Raw genomic sequence first — 17,813 nt, 5'->3', positions numbered from 1 at the left:
TCACTATGCACTCATGTGCAACACTTGTTATTGTCATTCATTATTCTTGTACAAAATCAAAGTACATGGACAAAAGCCATATAAACGTCCAAATTAAGAAATATATTTTAATTGAAAATATATTTTTTTTAAAAATTCAGTGATTAATGTTGCTCTCTTGCACCTCTAGGGGCCTGGGAGCATTTCCTTTTCTGCCTGAAGTTTTCATATTCGTGCCTTGACAGAGCATAGCTTTCCTTTTTTTGTATTCTGGTTTTCTTTCATAACCCAAGGATGTGCCTACCATATTTATTTGGTGACACTGAAGCGGCCCTCATCCAAGATTGCTTTCTTTCTACCTTGTGCACCATGATGTTGAAATAGCCAACAAGTTCACAGCCTTGTAACAGAAACTGCAGGCATAGAAAATGGATATATGGCTGACTTTCTTATACAATTACAAAACTCACTACATAAGGGAAGTGAAATCTAAAGTCCCTAATTCTTACCAGAAGCTATATCCAATTATTTAATACGAAAATGTTTCCATTGTTTAGTCAACCTCAGTGGCTAATTATTGTTAGTTTGTATATTTACTGCAAGTTCAGAATGATAAAGATATATAAGCATACAAACTGTGTTGCTCTTGAACTGATACATTCTTACAGTGACTATTAGTAACATTCGTTTTGTTATAATATGTAGCTTTAATTTACAAGAAAAAAATCAAGATGAAGTTCTACAGAGCATTGTAAATTAATATTCCTTTTCGTGTGTTTGTTCTTTTTTTCCCAAAGGACATGAAAACAAAGACAACAAGGGTTTGAGTCAGACTTATACTTTTGTTGGTGTTGCTGTACTCTATTGGAATTACAGAAAGTTCATCCTTCATATCTGAGACCCATATTAATGTATGTGTCATATCGTGGTGTTATATACCATCTGTTTTTAAATCTAATGTCTCTTAATTTACTGTTTTATTAATTAGTTTAATGCTGTTCTCCGAAATAATCAGAAGAATTTTTTAAGAAAGAGTTCACATAGTTGGCCTACAAAAAATGATTTGACATATTTTAATATGAAAAGAAATTGTGGGATACTTTTAACAGTTTTAGTTTAAATGGAAAACATTGTTATTATTGTACCTCTTCATTAAGGAGACTTTGGAGCGGAATTGTTTAAAGCCAGGTGCCCTTCCTCACTCCAGTTTTCTTTATTCATCTTTAAAAAAATGCAAGAGGGATTTTGGCCTTATTCTAATCCCTGGTCATATGGTAAAACAGAGATAGGAATGATATTAGGTAGGTGGATTTAATGTTGTGACTTATTTTTTTATATAAATAATGCCTGAATGCTGACTTGCAAAAATGAGCAAGCGACATTTAAAAGATGTCTAGATTAAGGTTCAAAGCTGAAAAAAGGGTGTTATGAGGACAGAGAAGATAGGCTTCTGGCCATGAAGAGGAAAGCCCTAAAAGCTGGGGTGAAGAATCAACAGTAATAGGACTGAGCGTGAATTGCATGACTCAACATAAAATGAGATTGACTAATGCAATTTTTAGCTGGCCTGATTATTTCTGAATACTGAAATGAAATGATACTTTAGTGTTATGTAACAAGTCAAATAAACTGGGTAACAAAGTTGTTTCCAAGCACTTAGAAGGCCATTTGTGTAAATGTTCCAGCAGATGTCATATTTCCCATTACATGTGTTACAGTATTAATTCATATGGAAGTTTGAGGATAACCTTTCCTTTTGACCATAAAACTAATAAGTGGTATAAATTGGTATACCTTGTTTGGGGATATGGAAAGCTTAGAGCAAGAGTCAAAAGCAGTGTTACTGTCTGTTTAACAGAGATGACTGAGAATGATTGGCAGTGATAGTGGAATCTGTTTAATAAGTCCTCTGTAGTCAGGACTGAGCAGGATGGCACAACTTACAATTTGGTGTTCATCTATTTACATATAACAACAAACAAGCATAATTTATCTAGATTTCACTTACATTGTGTTGTTTTGTTCAATTCTTTCCTACTTACATTGTATTGTTTTGTTCAATTCTTTCCTTTCCAAAGTACTTTTTGGAGTGCACTGTGAAATATACTAGATAAAGGCTAATTAATTTAATAAAGTATTTCTTTATCTCTGATTGTCTGTCATTTTATGTTCCCATGGCCTTGGTAGTTTTCAAGAGACCGTGCTACTAACAATGCCAATTTTCATGCTGGCAAAAATACATTTACACAGAATTCATTAAACTGTGTCTGGGAACTCAGCAAATGACCGAGATAAAATGCTGCACAAATGGCCTACAGCAATAATTTGTCATCTCCTGCTCCTTTTAGTAATCTACTTGTATATGCTGTTCCTTTTTGTTAAGATTGTCGTGTTAAATCATATCACCCTTTATCTGTCTTTTAAACCCCACTGTATGACTAACATGAAAGTCTGTTATTCATTTTATCAAAGTGAATTTGCTTCATGTACAGGATCGCTTTAGTAAATGGCAGTGTTCAAAATCTTTTGGCCTTGAGCACTATCTTCAGTATTCCTGTTTTTTGAAAAATCAGACATAATGCTATATGTTTCACATATTTCTTCTAATGTCATTTCTTTCCACATCTTGCTAATATAGATATTCTTAAATATTTTAATAGTCTTACAAGCAGCATTCTACTGTTGTTTTCTGCCACAGTAGCTTTGTAATTTTCCATATCAGCATCATTTACAGACTTTTGTTTTTAACTTTGGTTGAAAGTAATAAGAGTCTAACTTTGTTTTTGAGATATCAGAGAACAACCTGCATGGATCCAAACACAATATGTAAACTCCACATAGAAGGCCACAAGATCAGATCTATGCCACCCAAAATATAGAAAAATGAGCTATAACACGAAACGGGAAACATTAATACATTAGTAAATGTTCAGTGTATGGAGGGTTTGATTCAGTATGTTATATAATAATTCTAATGATACATTCAAATGTTATATTTATATATTTCAATAGTACACACTGAATAAAAATTACATTTCAAAAAAGTGAATTTAAGTTCAAGTTTATTGTCATATGGACTGAGTACAATGAAATTCTTACTTGTATGTCTGATCAACAAGCAGCATGTCACCACTCTCGGGTGCCATGGTTGGCAAGTAATTATAATCAAATGTGGAAATTACCTGGAAACCTCTGAATTATTCCTATACAAAAAGATCATTTTCTGGTTAATATGTGTTTCTTTTTTGCCCACTGGTGTCAAAGACTATGTTTAAATCTAACAATAACTGTAGCATTTATCACAGGTATAGATTACAGTGAAATTCATACTTCATTTGCAAATCAACTAACATTCAATATGTAACCACTGATAGGCACCACAATTAGTTGAGCTTAACTATCTTCCCTCGAAACTTCAGTCCTCCTCACTTGAAACCTCTCAGAACATGTTTTTCAATCTATATTTCAGTAAACAAGGTATCATTAAAACCTATAAACCTACCAGTAGGATGTTAATTCTACTCATTCTCCAAATGTTCCTGAAAACTACGCTAGTCATGTGGTGTGCTAACAAAGGAATTTGATTAAAAGAATTACACAAACAATGTCACTCAAACAACTGGATGGGCAAAGCGTATACATGATGACTTAATTTGCCAGACAAAAAAGCACGAAGACCACGTTTTTATTGTTTGTCTATTGTCACAACCAGAGTGCAAATAAAAATAACATTAAAATATTAATATTGACAAAACATGCCTTCAAGTCAGCAAAATTTTAGCAGCCACAAGGTAACATGCAAAAAAATAAAATAAAATAAACATGAAGTGGCATCAAATGTCCCAATGATTTCTATCACCAGTCTGAAAAAATTATCGTAAGTACTAAGGCACCCATCTTTGCCAGATTGAATCACTGGAACAACAGAAGTAAGCCAGAAAAAACGCAAGAGTTACATGAGTTTCACTCAACTGAAACCTGACTTCTGTACAGGTTCTGATCTGACAGCCTCACCAATATGTTACATTTATATCACAATAAAAGACAATGGAAAAAGCACGTGGAAAAAAGAAGAATTTCAGCGAATGTGAAATGGAGGTCCTGCTCAGTGAAGTGTAGGCAAGGAAAAATGTAGTATTTGATGGCTTAAGCAGTGGTATAAGCAACAAAAGGAAATGGATGAAGTGGTACAGCATGATGGAGGCACTCAAAAGTTCAGAAAGTTGCACAGTGCCCAAAATAAAAAAAGAAAGTTGCCGCGAAAAAGCAAGTCTCAGCCTACCGTCTGTAAAAGAGGTCTATGTTGAGATTAAAGTCAAAATGTCAATTTTAATCTCAGAGTTTCCACTTTAATCCTGTAGTTTATTTTGTCATTAAAGCAGAATGTCATAAACATCTTAAAATCATTGTTTAATTTACTAGAGTTTCTCAAACACAATTGTAACTAAAATAGCACATTAAATGCTTTGTATTCTAAGGATTCCCTGACCCAATCATTAATCGCTATGTGCTTCTTAAACGGACTCTCTCTTATGCTGACAGGAGCGTGCAGGCAATGATTGTCACACAGAATACATTACATTCATGGTATTACAGCTCTCTGAACATTTTAGAATACTAAGATGTATGCTTGATATCATTTTCATGATGAAATGCTTTAGGTATTTATTAATTATGTTGGAGCATGATGGCACAGTGGTAGAGATGAGCTGGTACCTCGTTCAGGGATTGTTCCTGCCTCAGGGATGATGCATGCTGGGATGGGCGAGACCCTAGATGGAATAATTTACTGAGCAGTACTGTGTCTGTCAAACATACCAACACCCAGTTCCTGTCCTTCCATTTTCTTTTTCTATTTAACCAACTACCACGCAGTAAACATCTGTAATAAATGTAAGACCAGCTGTAAGCTTAGAACACAGATTTTTCAACTTTTAAGGAACATTGTAAAATCTTTTGTTATACCTGTTTAATTATTCCATTCATCCAGGGTCACACCGGTCCCAGCAAGCATTGAGAACAATCCCTGGATGGGGTGCCAGCTCATTGCTACTACTGTACCACTGTGCCCTTACATGTTTAATTATTAACAGTATACATTACTTAAATTAACAATTTATCTGTAAAATGTAATATAAGAGGAGGTACCCAAAATAATCAGACTTGAAAAAAATAATTTTTTAAATAATTTTTACTTACTGAAACTTTAGTCTCTTTCAAAGTACTCTCTATGTGAATGAATGCACTTGTCCCAATGGTTTTCCCACTGGTGGAAACATTTTTGGAATTGCTGAACTGGAACGTTGTCCAATGCCTGCAGATTTTTCTTTGACTTCCTCCACGGTACAAAAATGCTTTCCTTTGAGTTATTTTTTCATATGCAGGAACAAGAAACAGTTGCACGAAGCAAGATCAAGTGATATTTCCCCTAGTTTGAAATGCAAAAACCACCCGTAGACCCATGTTTTAAACTCTTTAAAAGCAGTTTCAATCATCACTGCAGTTTCAGCAGCTGTTTTCCCTAAGAAAAAACAAAATTTGCATACTTTAATGCATTTCATCATAGAAATATCAAGCATACATCCTAGTATTCTAACAGCACACAGCTCCAAGAGGACAGCTCCTAGAAATCTAAATCGACTTAGAAGCCAGTCATCATCATCATCTGTAAATGCACATTCTCTTCTAATTCTTCTGTTTGCAATGTCTTCTAATAAAGGTAATGCAGCTATGGTAGTTGAAATAGTTTGGCCATTCCATGCACCATTATATTGTTACAGAATGTTTACTATCAAGTTCCTTTAATTTGTAAACAATAAAAAAGTAATGTTGTAAAAGTGATGGATGAGAATCTAAAACAGAAAGAGAAACGACTCAAACAGTACCGCTTCTTTGATAATGGGAGCCGCCTGTTTGCAAAACCGAAACAGAAACTTGTGTACGCGTGGTGTGAGGCTGCTGTGAAAATATGCATATCTTTATACCAAGTTTAGTTTTTATGCATCTCGAAGTGAGCTTGGAAACAGGCATACACAACATTTTTGTGCGTATGCACCATTTATACATGAGGCTCCTGGTCTGAAATAAAATATGTGAATGCTTTTTTATGGAACTCAGGAAAGCCCTTTGTAAAACATTCCACCTTGTTGGACAGGGGGTCTTCTTTTGTGACTTTGAATTGTATCATTGGACCTATAACCTCCATCCAGTTTGGCACTGAATAAACTCTCCTCTGAACACCCCTTCCTGGTTAGAAATTAAGCACATCTGTGTCTCCTCTCACCCTCTATCGTTTATTCCCATCTCTGACTTGCAGATTTAAATCTTTGCACCCCCAAAACAGGCCCCCTTATTTACATGGCGTCATGCCGAGAAATTTTTGAGACCACACCCAGGTCGAAATGTTCACCACACACCTCTGTTTAACAACTTTGCATTAAAATAAAGTCAATTGTTTTTCCAAATTACTCTAGACGGGGAATTTGCACATTACAGGTTATCTTCAATGATTCAGGACTTGAATCGTTTCAGTCCTTACAGTTCAGGTTTACATATACATTTACATTTATTTTCTTAGCAGACACTTTTATCCAAAGCGACTTACAAAAGAGGTCAACATAATCGAGTAAACATCAGTCTGGGTGACTAATTAGGAACAAGTGTTACAGGACAATGGTACAAAATTGATCATCACAAGTGAAGACCTAAGAACAAAATAAAAATGAGTTATAATTCCTAGATTACAAAATCTAACAGTATCAGACAGAAATTCACCAAACAAAAGAGTCTTCAAAAGCTTCTTAAACACAGTGTGGAATTCAGAATTTCAAATGGAGTTTGATAGCTCATTCCACTAGGCAGAAGCTACACATGAAGGGTCTGGACTGAGATTTGATAAGCATATAGATATGGCATCAGTAGATGCCATTTAACAGCAGACATGAGTGGTCAGGAAAGAGCATAAGACCTCAGAATTATCCCTATATATATATATAGGTGCTGAGTCACTGATTACTGCATACGCAAGCATCAAAGATATGAATTAATACATAATGCTATAGGAAGCCAATGTAGTGATCTGAAGAGAGAAGTGATATGTGCTTACCTCAGTTGTATTTTGAATCATCTGCAGCAGCTTGGTGACATGCTGGTGCTCTTGCTAGCAGAGAGTTGCAGTAGTCCAGACATGACAAGACCAAAGCCTGAACCAGAAGTAGTGCTGTATATTCTGCAAGATACTGTCTGATCTTGCAGATATTGTATAGCATGAATCTACAAGACTGAGAGACCATAGCAGCATGGTCCTTGTAGGACAGCTGGTCACTTGGCAGGTGTCAGTGATGAGTCAACAGAAATAGGGTGCTGCACATACAGATTAGCTTGGATAACAAGAAGTTCCGTCTTTGCCAGGGTGAGCTGGAAATGGTGTTCCTTCATCCAGGTTGCAATATTAGTGAGACGTACAGCAATTCTAGCTGATACTGTGTGATCCTCTGGAGGGAATGATAGGTACGGCTGTCTATCATCAGCATAGCACTGACAGGTAAAAACATGGGACTTGATGATAGGGCCTGGTAAGGAGATATATAGAGAATAAGGTTTGCCATTTCTGCTTCTTTCTTCTTTTATTTCCAGCTTAGGTCTGTGCTTTGAACTTGTGGAATTTCTTTCACTTCTCTCCCTCACTACCCACTTTATACTTTTGCAGTTTCCATATCCCCTAAATCCAAACCTATAGCATCTCTCTACTCCTTGTTATGAAAAGCTTCCCATAAACCTCTATCAGTTTCCACTGTGCGGTCTCCTGATATTCATTCCCATGGAACAGTGTGCTGGAATTACGTATTCTGAAATTTTAAAACTCCATCCAATAACATCAATCATCGGCACACTCCATTCAAAACTATACATAAATTATTATTCAACCTGTCTTCAAGCACCATTTAACAGGCCTGGCTTCATACCCACTAACCATTTTGTCAAAATGCCTGTCTCTTTCTTCCACATGTTCTTGCAGTGTCCCCCTGTTATTTTTCTCTAGTCCTATGTGGCCAAATCTCTCTCCTCAGGTTCTCCTTCATTTGTCCATTCATTTTTCCATTCTCTCCCTCTCTGTACTGCAGTAGAAAGTGTAAAGAAGCTGTAGCTACTATTGCTGGAAAATTATTGTTGGCCTTCCAGTGGAGATTATCTCACTATGTCAATTCAGGTCACTGGAAGACATCCTTCTTTAACCTAGTCCTTCAGGAGCTTTCTTCATCACAGATCCACAGCTCATTTAGTTCTACAGTTCAGAGATGGTTTACTGCAGTTCATTTGATGATGAACTGTGTGGGCACTGACCTGTCATGCAGTCTCTTTGGTCTCTTTCATTGTGCTTAACACTCTTGTATTTGCCGACTGACTGTCGAACTGCTGTCGTTTTTTCTTTTAATTACATTTATCAGTGTTGTCGCTACTTATCTGTTGAATATGTTTAATAAAATATTATTGCAAAAAATGCCAGCTTCCTTCTTACATGTAAAAACATGTAAAATATGCAATGCAACCAGACATGTTTACATGTAAAAAAATATGATACTGCTTTAACTGAAAGTGTCCCTCAACAGCACGCACTGTTTAAAAACTCAAGAAATTGTCAATTGTACTAAGCTGAATTGTATGCTAACTTGGAAAATGACTAATTGTTCTTTGAATGAAAAACAACCACATACAAATGTATTTAGGTGGACGAATGAATCACAAACAGGAGTGCAGCTCATACTCTTTTAGGCTGGGAGATGTAAAGCCCCATATCTCTTTACGTATTTATGAAGGACGTTCAAAATACTTCTGCACTCTTTCTTAACTCTATTAAGAGTTTCGAAAACAAATTACATCACTTTTTTACAGTACATTGTCACCTTCCTTTGCGGTGCAATTTTCCCAGCGTCTTACCAACTGTTTAATGCCCAATTACTACTCCTCCCGCCTTCACAGTTTCCAACGAAAATATAAAAGTGCAGAAACTTTTTGAATGTCCCTCATATATAGAATCTTTTGGAATCATACAGCCAACATGACTACAAGAAACCTACAGGTGCTGGTCATAAAATTAGAATATCATGACAAAGTTGATTTATTTCAGTAATTCCATTCAAAAAGTGAAACATGTATATTAGATTCATTCATTACACACAGACTGATGTATTTCAAATGTTTATTTCTTTTAATGTTGATGATTATAACTGACAACTAATGAAAGTCCCAAATTCAGTATCTCGGAAAATTAGAATATTGTGAAAAGGTTCAATATTGAAGACACCTGGTGCCACACTCTAATCAGCTAATTAACTCAAAACACCTGCAAAAGCCTTTAAATGGTCTCTCAGTCTAGTTCTGAAGGCTACACAATCATGGGGAAGACTGCTGACTTGACAGTTGTCCAAAAGACGACCATTGACACCTTGCACAAGGAGGGCAAGACACAAAAGGTCATTGCTAAAGAGGCTGGCTGTTCACAGAGCTCTGTGTCCAAGCACATTAATAGGGAGGCGAAGGGAAGGACAAGATGTGATAGAAAAAAGTGTACAAGCAATAGGGTTAACCGCACCCTGGAGAGGATTGTGAAACAAAACCCATTCAAAAATGTGGGAGAGATTCACAAAGAGTGGACTGCAGCTGGAGTCAGTGCTTCAAGAACCACCACACACAGACATATGCAAGACACGGGTTTCAGCTGTCGCATTCCTTGTGTCAAGCCACTCTTGAACAAGAGACAGCGTCAGAAGCATCTCGCCTTTGGACTGCTGCTGAGTGGTCCAAAGTTTTGTTCTCTGATGAAAGTAAATTTTGCATTTCCTTTGGAAATCAAGGTCCCAGAGTCTGGAGGAAGAGAGGAGAAGCACAGAATCCATGTTGCTTGAGGTCCAGTGTAAAGTTTCCATAGTCAGTGATGGTTTGGGGTTCCATGTCATCTGCTGGTGTTGGTCCATTGTGTTTTCTGAGGTCCAAGGTCAACGCAGCAGTCTACCAGGAAGTTTTAGAGCACTTCATGCTTCCTGCTGCTGACGAACTTTATGGAGATGCAGATTTCATTTTCCAACAAGACCTGGCACCTGCACACAGTGCCAAAGCTACCAGTACCTGGTTTAAGGACCATGGTATCCCTGTTCTTGATTGGCCAGCAAACTCGCCTGACCTTAACCCCATAGAAAATCTATGGGGTATTCTGAAGAGGAAGATGCAATTCGCCAGACCCAACAATTCAGAAGAGCTGAAGGCCACTATCAGAGCAACATGGGCTCTCATAACACCTGAGCAGTGCCACAGACTGATCGACTCCATGCCACGCCGCATTGCTGCAGTAATCCAGGCCAAAGGAGCCCCAACTAAATATTGAGTGCTGTACATGCTCATACTTTTCATGTTCATACCTTTCAGTTGGCCAACATTTCTAAAAATCCTTTTTTTGCATTGGTCTTAATTGATATTCTAATTTTCCGAGATACTGAATTTGGGACTTTCATTAGTTGTCAGTTATAATCATCAACATTAAAAGAAATAAACATTTGAAATGCATCAGTCTGTGTGTAATGAATGAATCTAATATACAAGTTTCACTTTTTGAATGGAATTACTGAAATAAATCACCTTTGTCATGATATTCTAATTTTATGACCAGCACCTGTATATTAGTTTTTTTAAAAGTTTTTTTTTTTTTTTTTAAAACAATTCAGATTACTAGCACTTTCATAAGTGGTTTACACAGTGACATGTCATATATTTGGTTTAATTATTTTTGTGTTATTTTATGTTATAGTTTGAACCATGATTATTTTGTCTGGGTAATGGCAGCAACGTAGGACTTACTTGTTTCAAATTAGGATGATAAAAATGAAATAAGGAGAATCTATAAGCAAGGGCAATAGAAAAAAACATTGGTTTCACTGCTCTTAACTGTATAATGAAATAAACCTCCAATTAAAGTAACTTGAGTAGATTGCTTAAGGTTTTGCAATCTTTGCAAACTTATCCTGGTAGCTCCAGGGACAAAGTCATCACAGGGTGGGTTAATTAAAAAAAACAAAACAGTTTATCCAGCGAGCACATTTTTGGAATATGGGAAGAAACCTCCATATAGATATGAGAAGAAGGTGACAACTCCATACAAGACAAATGACAGTGTCAAAATTCCAACCGAGTCTCCAGGAGCTGTGAGGCAACACTGTTGTGCCACTTGATTTGGGACTCTCTGACCATAAAGCAATGCTTTTCACTGTCTCATTACCTCTCCCTCCTCTTACCTGTAAACAATAAATTTCTTACAGAAACCTTAAAAATATCTGTCCCTCTATCCTTTCTGGATCCATTTCTGATCTTGTACTGTCTTCACCTATTCCATCAACACTAGATAGTCTTGTTGGCCACTATAACACAGCCCTTCATTCAGCATTAGATAAAACAGCTCCTTTAATAAGGAGGTTTAATTTAAGCATTCAGCTCCTTGGTATAATTCAGCATTGTGGATAATGGATGGATGGATCTATGAAAGCAGCTGGCCGACGTCTTGAGAGAATGTCACATAAGTCTGGCCTCACCGTGCACATCCAGCCTTTCTCTGACCACCAAACAGCCTACAGAGAAGCACTAACTGCTGCCAAGAACACCCATTATGGCAGAATAATAGAAAGTGGCCACGATAACCCAAGGGTTTTGTTCTCTGCAGTTAATAAACTACTCCAACCCGCATCTGGTCCAACTACCTCTTCTACTTAAGTCTGTGAGAAATTCCTCCACTTTTTCCGTAACAAAAGTAAAGACCTAAATAATTCAACTAACATAAATACATCACCTGTTTATATCTTTTCCTGTTTTCCCACTCCATCCAGCTTCTTCTCTAAGTTCTCACCAGTCACATCTGCTTTTGTTAATGACCTGCTTTGTAAGATGAGGCCGACTACTTGTGTACTGGACCCCATCCCCAGCACACTTCTTAAATCCTGCCTTCATGCCATAATCCCAACTATTACAACAATAATAAACTCATCCCTTGACACTGGCTTTGTGCCACTCACTTTTAAAACCGCATCTATAACCCCAATGTTAAAAACGTCTGGTCTTGATGCTGACAATCTTAACAATTTTCGGCCTATTTCCCACTTACCTTTTCTGTCAAAAGTTCTTGAGCGTGTTGTAGCTTCCCAACTCACCAACTACTTAACTTCTAATAATTTGATGGAACAGCACAGCACAGCTGTGAAACTGCTCTGCTACGGGTAACCAATGATTTGCTTATGGCAGCAGACTCTGGACAAACCAGCATATTAATTCTGTTAAACCTCTGTGCAGCATTTGACACTGTCAGACATGACATTCTACTGTCCAGAATGGAGAACATGCTGGGTATCTCTGGCAATGCCCTCCAGTGGCTCAAGTCCTAAATGACTGATAGGCAAGAGTTTGTTAGTCTTGGCAATGGCACAGTCATACAAGGAGTTTCTCAGGGCTCTGTCCTCGGTCCTCTACTTTCTGTATTTATATGCTTCCCCTTGGCCATATTATTCGTAGCTTTGGACTGGGTTATTTTTATGCAGATGATACTCAACTCTATTTCAATGTTAAAAGTGGAACTTCCTCCGAGCTTTCTCAGCTCACAACTTGCCTCAGTGAAATTAAAACCTAGATGGAGCAGAACTCTTTAAAATTAAATTGCAACAAAACTGAACTCCTGCAAATTGGGACTAAAGTGCAACTTAATAAAATGAGCTCCTTCCCAGTCAATCTTTGCGGTGATCTCATCAGACCTGCCTCTACTGCAAAGAATCTTAGTGTCATTTTTGATTCCTCCCTTTCTTATTCCGCCCACATAAATCACATTAAGAAACATTCTTACTTTCACCTCCGTAACATATCACGTGTTCGCTCCTTCCACTCCTTTTCTAACACTGAGAAACTTGTCCATGCTTTTATCACATCCCGCATTGATTATTGTAATTCCCTACAATAATGCCCCTTCTAATCTTATATCACAGCTCCAGCTTATTCAAAACTCGGCTGCAAGAGTCCTTACATGGACCAGCAGCAGCGAGCACATAACACCCATCCTGCTTCGCCTTCACTGATTCCGTGTCTTACAGAATTGAATATAAAATTCTAATAATAACCTACAAAGCCTTAAACGACCTTCTCCATCACTATTTGCCTGTCTGCCCACTAAGGTCCTCTGATTCTGGTAATCTTGTTGTACCACACACTAATCTATACTCCATGAGTGACAGGGCCTTCAGCTGTATAGCGCCCAGACTCTGGAATGATCTACCGAAATTAATTAGATCAGCTAACTCCATGAATTCTTTTAAGAAAAACAACTCAAACTCATCTGTTCAGGAAGGCTTTTAGCTCTACCTGACTTTATTACCCGTCTCTCAGTTTACCTCTATGTCAAGATGCTCATGTAACCTGTGTGTGTGCTAGACCATCAATTATGTTGTCTGTTTGGCTTTTTTCTCTGAGTTTACTATCTTACTTTTCTTTATTTATTTATCTGGTTTAGTACAATGCTATATACTGTATACTCTGCCGTTCTTTCTTAAACTCTGTGAAGTGCCTTGAGCATGGGAAAGGCCCTATATAAATAAAATGTATTATTATTACTAGGCTGCCCACAAACATTGCCCTAAATGTTTTGTCATATATATAGATTTTCCTGTGACCAATGTCCATTATAGGATTGTGAGCCTAATCCATCCATTTTCTAAACTCATTTCATCCTCAGCTGGGTCGCAGTGAAGCTGGAGTCTGTACCAGCAAGCATAGGGTGCAAGAATTCCTGGACAGGGCAGCAGTTCATCACATGGCAAACACACAAGCACTAGGGCCAAGTGTGCTTCTCCTGTCCACCTACTGATCGTGTTTGGAGTGTAGGAGGAAACGCCTGTGGACACAGGGAGTACATGAAAAATTCACACAGGAAGGGCCCAGGACGTGAGCGCTGAACTTAATACAGTGAATGAGAAGCGCTACTACTGAGCCACCATGCCATCTGTGAGCCTATTCCGTTTTAGTTTTTATTAGCATCCCTAAAAAAAATCATGTATAGAATGTTTGAATTATAATATTTTTGGCTCAGGATACATTATGTTGTAGTTAGGTGTCCAGTTAGGACAATGCATATAGAAATTTGGCATGAGTGATTCAATATTTAAAGATTATCATATGGCGGCTAGTTTTGACCAACAAATCCTCAATCAACAAAAGACATGTAATGAGGACACAAATTTAAATTTGTGTTTGCAGTACACCCCCCCCCCCCCCCCTTAAAGTACCTTCCAGCACCTAAATCAATAGCCGCATAGATAATACCTGCTAAAACGATATGTAAACTGCAAACGCGTAAAGATTATTAAAGACAAATACAAATTAGCATAAATTACTTTAATGTTTAGTTAAAAATCTACAGATATTATAAGAAAACCATTTACTTCCCAAACGTATGCTCTCCATTCGATTATACTTGTGATGCATTAATTCTTGCTTCTCATTTTCCTCGGTGCCGTCCCTTGGAGAATCAAACGACCAAGAGGGCTCCTATTATCTGGACGACGACACATGGCGCCCTCTTGCGTTATTTATATTTTAGTCGGCAAGCGTCTCTACGTTGCCGCAGTGCATTGTGGGTTCGTGGGCACTTTTCGGAGAGCGGTGGAAGATGGACGCGGGATTCTTCCGCGTAAGTACTTGTTTATTAATAATTTCATTAAAAAGCATGTTGAGAATACTATTTATTAGTGTAGATTCTCCAGCTGAACCTGACTAGGAGGAAAATTCATTTTTTCTTGAGTTGTGGTAGATATGTTAAACTGATTTTAGAAGGCGAATGCTTGTGTATGAAGTTGCACGAAATCCTGCAGCAGTCTGGGGATAAAAAAATGGCGAAGGCGAATTAAGACGCATTTAGCGAGTTAAATATTTCTTTCGGAAAACGTGATCACCTTTTATATAGTTGTGTTACATTGTCTTTATTATAGACACGTCTGTTCAGATTCTGTGTTACGGTTTTATTTCGTTGTTAACAATCGAGGGTCATCTCACGTTTTGGGCCTGCATGCCTAAGCTCATGTGTTCATCCTGCCGGTTTACCAGCGCGCGTTAGCGTTTACATCTTTACTATAAAACATGATACAACCACTACTCACCGTTGTATTTGATTGTTGTTTAAGACATTCTTACACGATGTGCAAAAGGGAAAAATGCAAATCTAATAATTGATTGCGATAGCAGCCTCCCACATGCTTCGTTCAATATGCACTTAATCTCGATTTAGAATTCATTCGGTAGCCATCTTTTCACATAGATATGCATTTTAATTTGGTTTAGTGTGTTGTACACTCTATAAAGAACGGTCCGTGGCAGCATGGTTAAGGTAGTCAAAAAATGACAAAATTAACAATTAGCGTTAACCGCGATTCCGGGCTCGGCGTCTACGTAGATATCCTTAAAGCATATCGTCAAATCTCCATTCAGCCAAATCTCTCGCTGCTAATTTTCTTTCGGTTTCGGGAATTCATCCAGGTGTGGAATGACTGAATGTATGAAATTACCAGATCAGAGTAGATACCATTAAAGTTAAATGTGTTGCAGTGCCTAACCAGCGTTCTCATGTCCTGAAACTCCGCGTTCAGTTTACAACTTTAATTTTGGTACACGTTTCTGACAAAGCGTTGAAGGTGCCAATTCACTGCTCGCAAACTTTTTTTAGGCCCTGGCAACCGATTTTAATCAACCTTCATAAAGTTTGATATATTACTACTTTAATATTAAATTGTAACATAAACCAGTATATTTGCAGTTGTGGCATTTTGTTTTACTAGAATGTTTGTTTAAACGCATCAAAAGCGGAAACGTTTAACAATTTATTATGCGCAAAAAGATCACAAAGCTGCCCGCAATTATTGTCTTGTTGCAGAGGCAAAGTCCTTCGGTATTTGTTTCTTAATTAGGTGCAGTGATATTCTCATTAAATATGAGGTTGCTAGTTAATTGTAGGTTGCCAGTGTTTATAACTCTTTATACAGTCTTTGGACAGTTTTATCAAGTAATCGGTTTATCAAATTTATACCAAATTGTTCAAGTATATATCAATGTGATTTTTTTTTTGTTGAACTATTTAAAGGTATTTTTTTTTTTACGTATGTTAAAGTAGAAAAAGGCAAACGGCTACATTTTTAAACTTCAAGACATCGTTAACAATATATTTAAATGATTGATTAGGAATGGCATTAAGAACTTAGTCTTATTTGTGCTCAGTTGTACTGTTTAAGCCTGGCTCTCCCCTCCTTTTTTTTTTTTTTTTTTTTTTATATATTTTCAGCATCTGTAAACAGGTGTTATGATAAGTAGATATGACTGGCACATACACCTTTGTTTCAGTATATGGATCGTTTAGTGCCAGTAGTCTGTTGTTCATGATAAAATCAGTCCTGTAAACTAACAATGACCAGCACACATTGGTTATCGTGCTTAAAAAATTATTTTGTTTTGCATCATAAAGTCATGGAGTTGAGCTTTTCATTGAATGATCACTTATAAGTGTCTGTAAAAAATTGCATTGTGGTGTGTTTCCCATAAAGTACAATGATGGCTATCAACAAAAAAAATTAACAAGATATTAATGAAGTCACACATTTTAATTTGTGTTGATGGCACATCCCTCCTTAAATATCTACCTTCCTGAACCTAAACCAATAGCTATATTGTTAGCATGTCTGAAACTGTATGCAAACTTAAATTTGACGTAAGATCAAAATAGGCTCTTGTGTTCTATTAGACCTAAGCTTTATAACTTTGAAAAGACAATGGTGCTCGGAGTACATCCGTTCATGTAGCAGCTCTGTAGCCTCACTTTGTAAGGAACTATAAATCAAGAAAATTGCCATGCCTCAATTTCGAACTTCAAATTGTAGTAACTACATGAAGTTGGGGAGAAGTTCTGATCTAAGAGTTACTTTGTGTGATAGTCATACTCTTAGCTGTTGCAAAATGTACATAGTTGTTTCTATATAGTACGGGAAAAGATTTGGTAGTTTAGCATGACCATAAAATCACAGCATGCCTGTCTTGATTGTTATTGCATTTACAGTGCTGAAAACATGGCTTCTGATAAAATAGATGTGGCTGGCATATTCACAAAAGCATCTTTGCCAGAGTATCAACTCTGGAAAAGTATACCTTATTACAGAGGTAGCCAACACAGTGCCCACGGGACCACGTGAGTTGTCCATAGGGCATGTTCCAAAAATAGCACTAGACACCATGGAGCTCCATCTAAAATTTGCATTTAATTGTGTTGCTGTTCTTTTTGAATAAGTAACACTTGAATTGATGGAAATTGGAGAGTAGTATGCGGTCAAAATTCAATATCATGCGCAAGACAAATCTCCATCTCACTGTTCGCTGAGAGAAACAAACAGGCACAGCTACGATGAGGAGCTAGACAGAGTTTTTAACCCTTACAAATAAAGAAAATCATGGCAGAAAAGTGAAGGAAAATTTCTAGTGTATTAATATCATTAAAGGTGGACTGTGCAATTTTATTCAGGAAGTTTGTATCGAACAAGTAGCCCTTCGTATTACTCGGTACCCTTGAAGTAGCTCTGTTTCAAAAAGGTTGGTGATCACTGCCTTATTACCTTGCCATTCATTACAAACTTGTGTTAAAAATTGAGATTTGTATAAATTCAAAGTGAGTAGCAGGATACAGCAACTCATCCAAAATTATTTAAGCCTACATTTTCAGTGAAACCTCTGTATATTGGTGAAATGAAACATTTCATTTGTTTGACAAATTTTCACAT

General features: G+C 37.1%; 1 protein-coding gene across 2 annotated transcripts in view; it reads left to right on the top strand.

Annotated features, from left to right (window-relative positions):
• The first annotated feature begins 14,630 nt into the window (after window positions 1–14,630).
• The window catches only part of srrm1 (serine/arginine repetitive matrix 1), a 54,135-nt gene continuing 50,952 nt past the window's right edge, over window positions 14,631–17,813 (top strand). For both annotated transcript variants that reach the window (XM_028819492.2, XM_028819490.2), the window contains exon 1: window positions 14,631–14,689. In XM_028819492.2, the coding sequence (XP_028675325.1) occupies window positions 14,669–14,689 (21 nt within the window). In that variant the 5' untranslated portion in view covers window positions 14,631–14,668. The remainder of the gene's footprint in view (window positions 14,690–17,813) is intronic.

Source organism: Erpetoichthys calabaricus, chromosome 14 (genome assembly GCF_900747795.2).
Source record: "Erpetoichthys calabaricus chromosome 14, fErpCal1.3, whole genome shotgun sequence".
Classification (NCBI taxonomy): Eukaryota; Metazoa; Chordata; class Cladistia; order Polypteriformes; family Polypteridae; genus Erpetoichthys; species Erpetoichthys calabaricus.
This window is presented reverse-complemented; position numbering and strand designations above follow the sequence as displayed.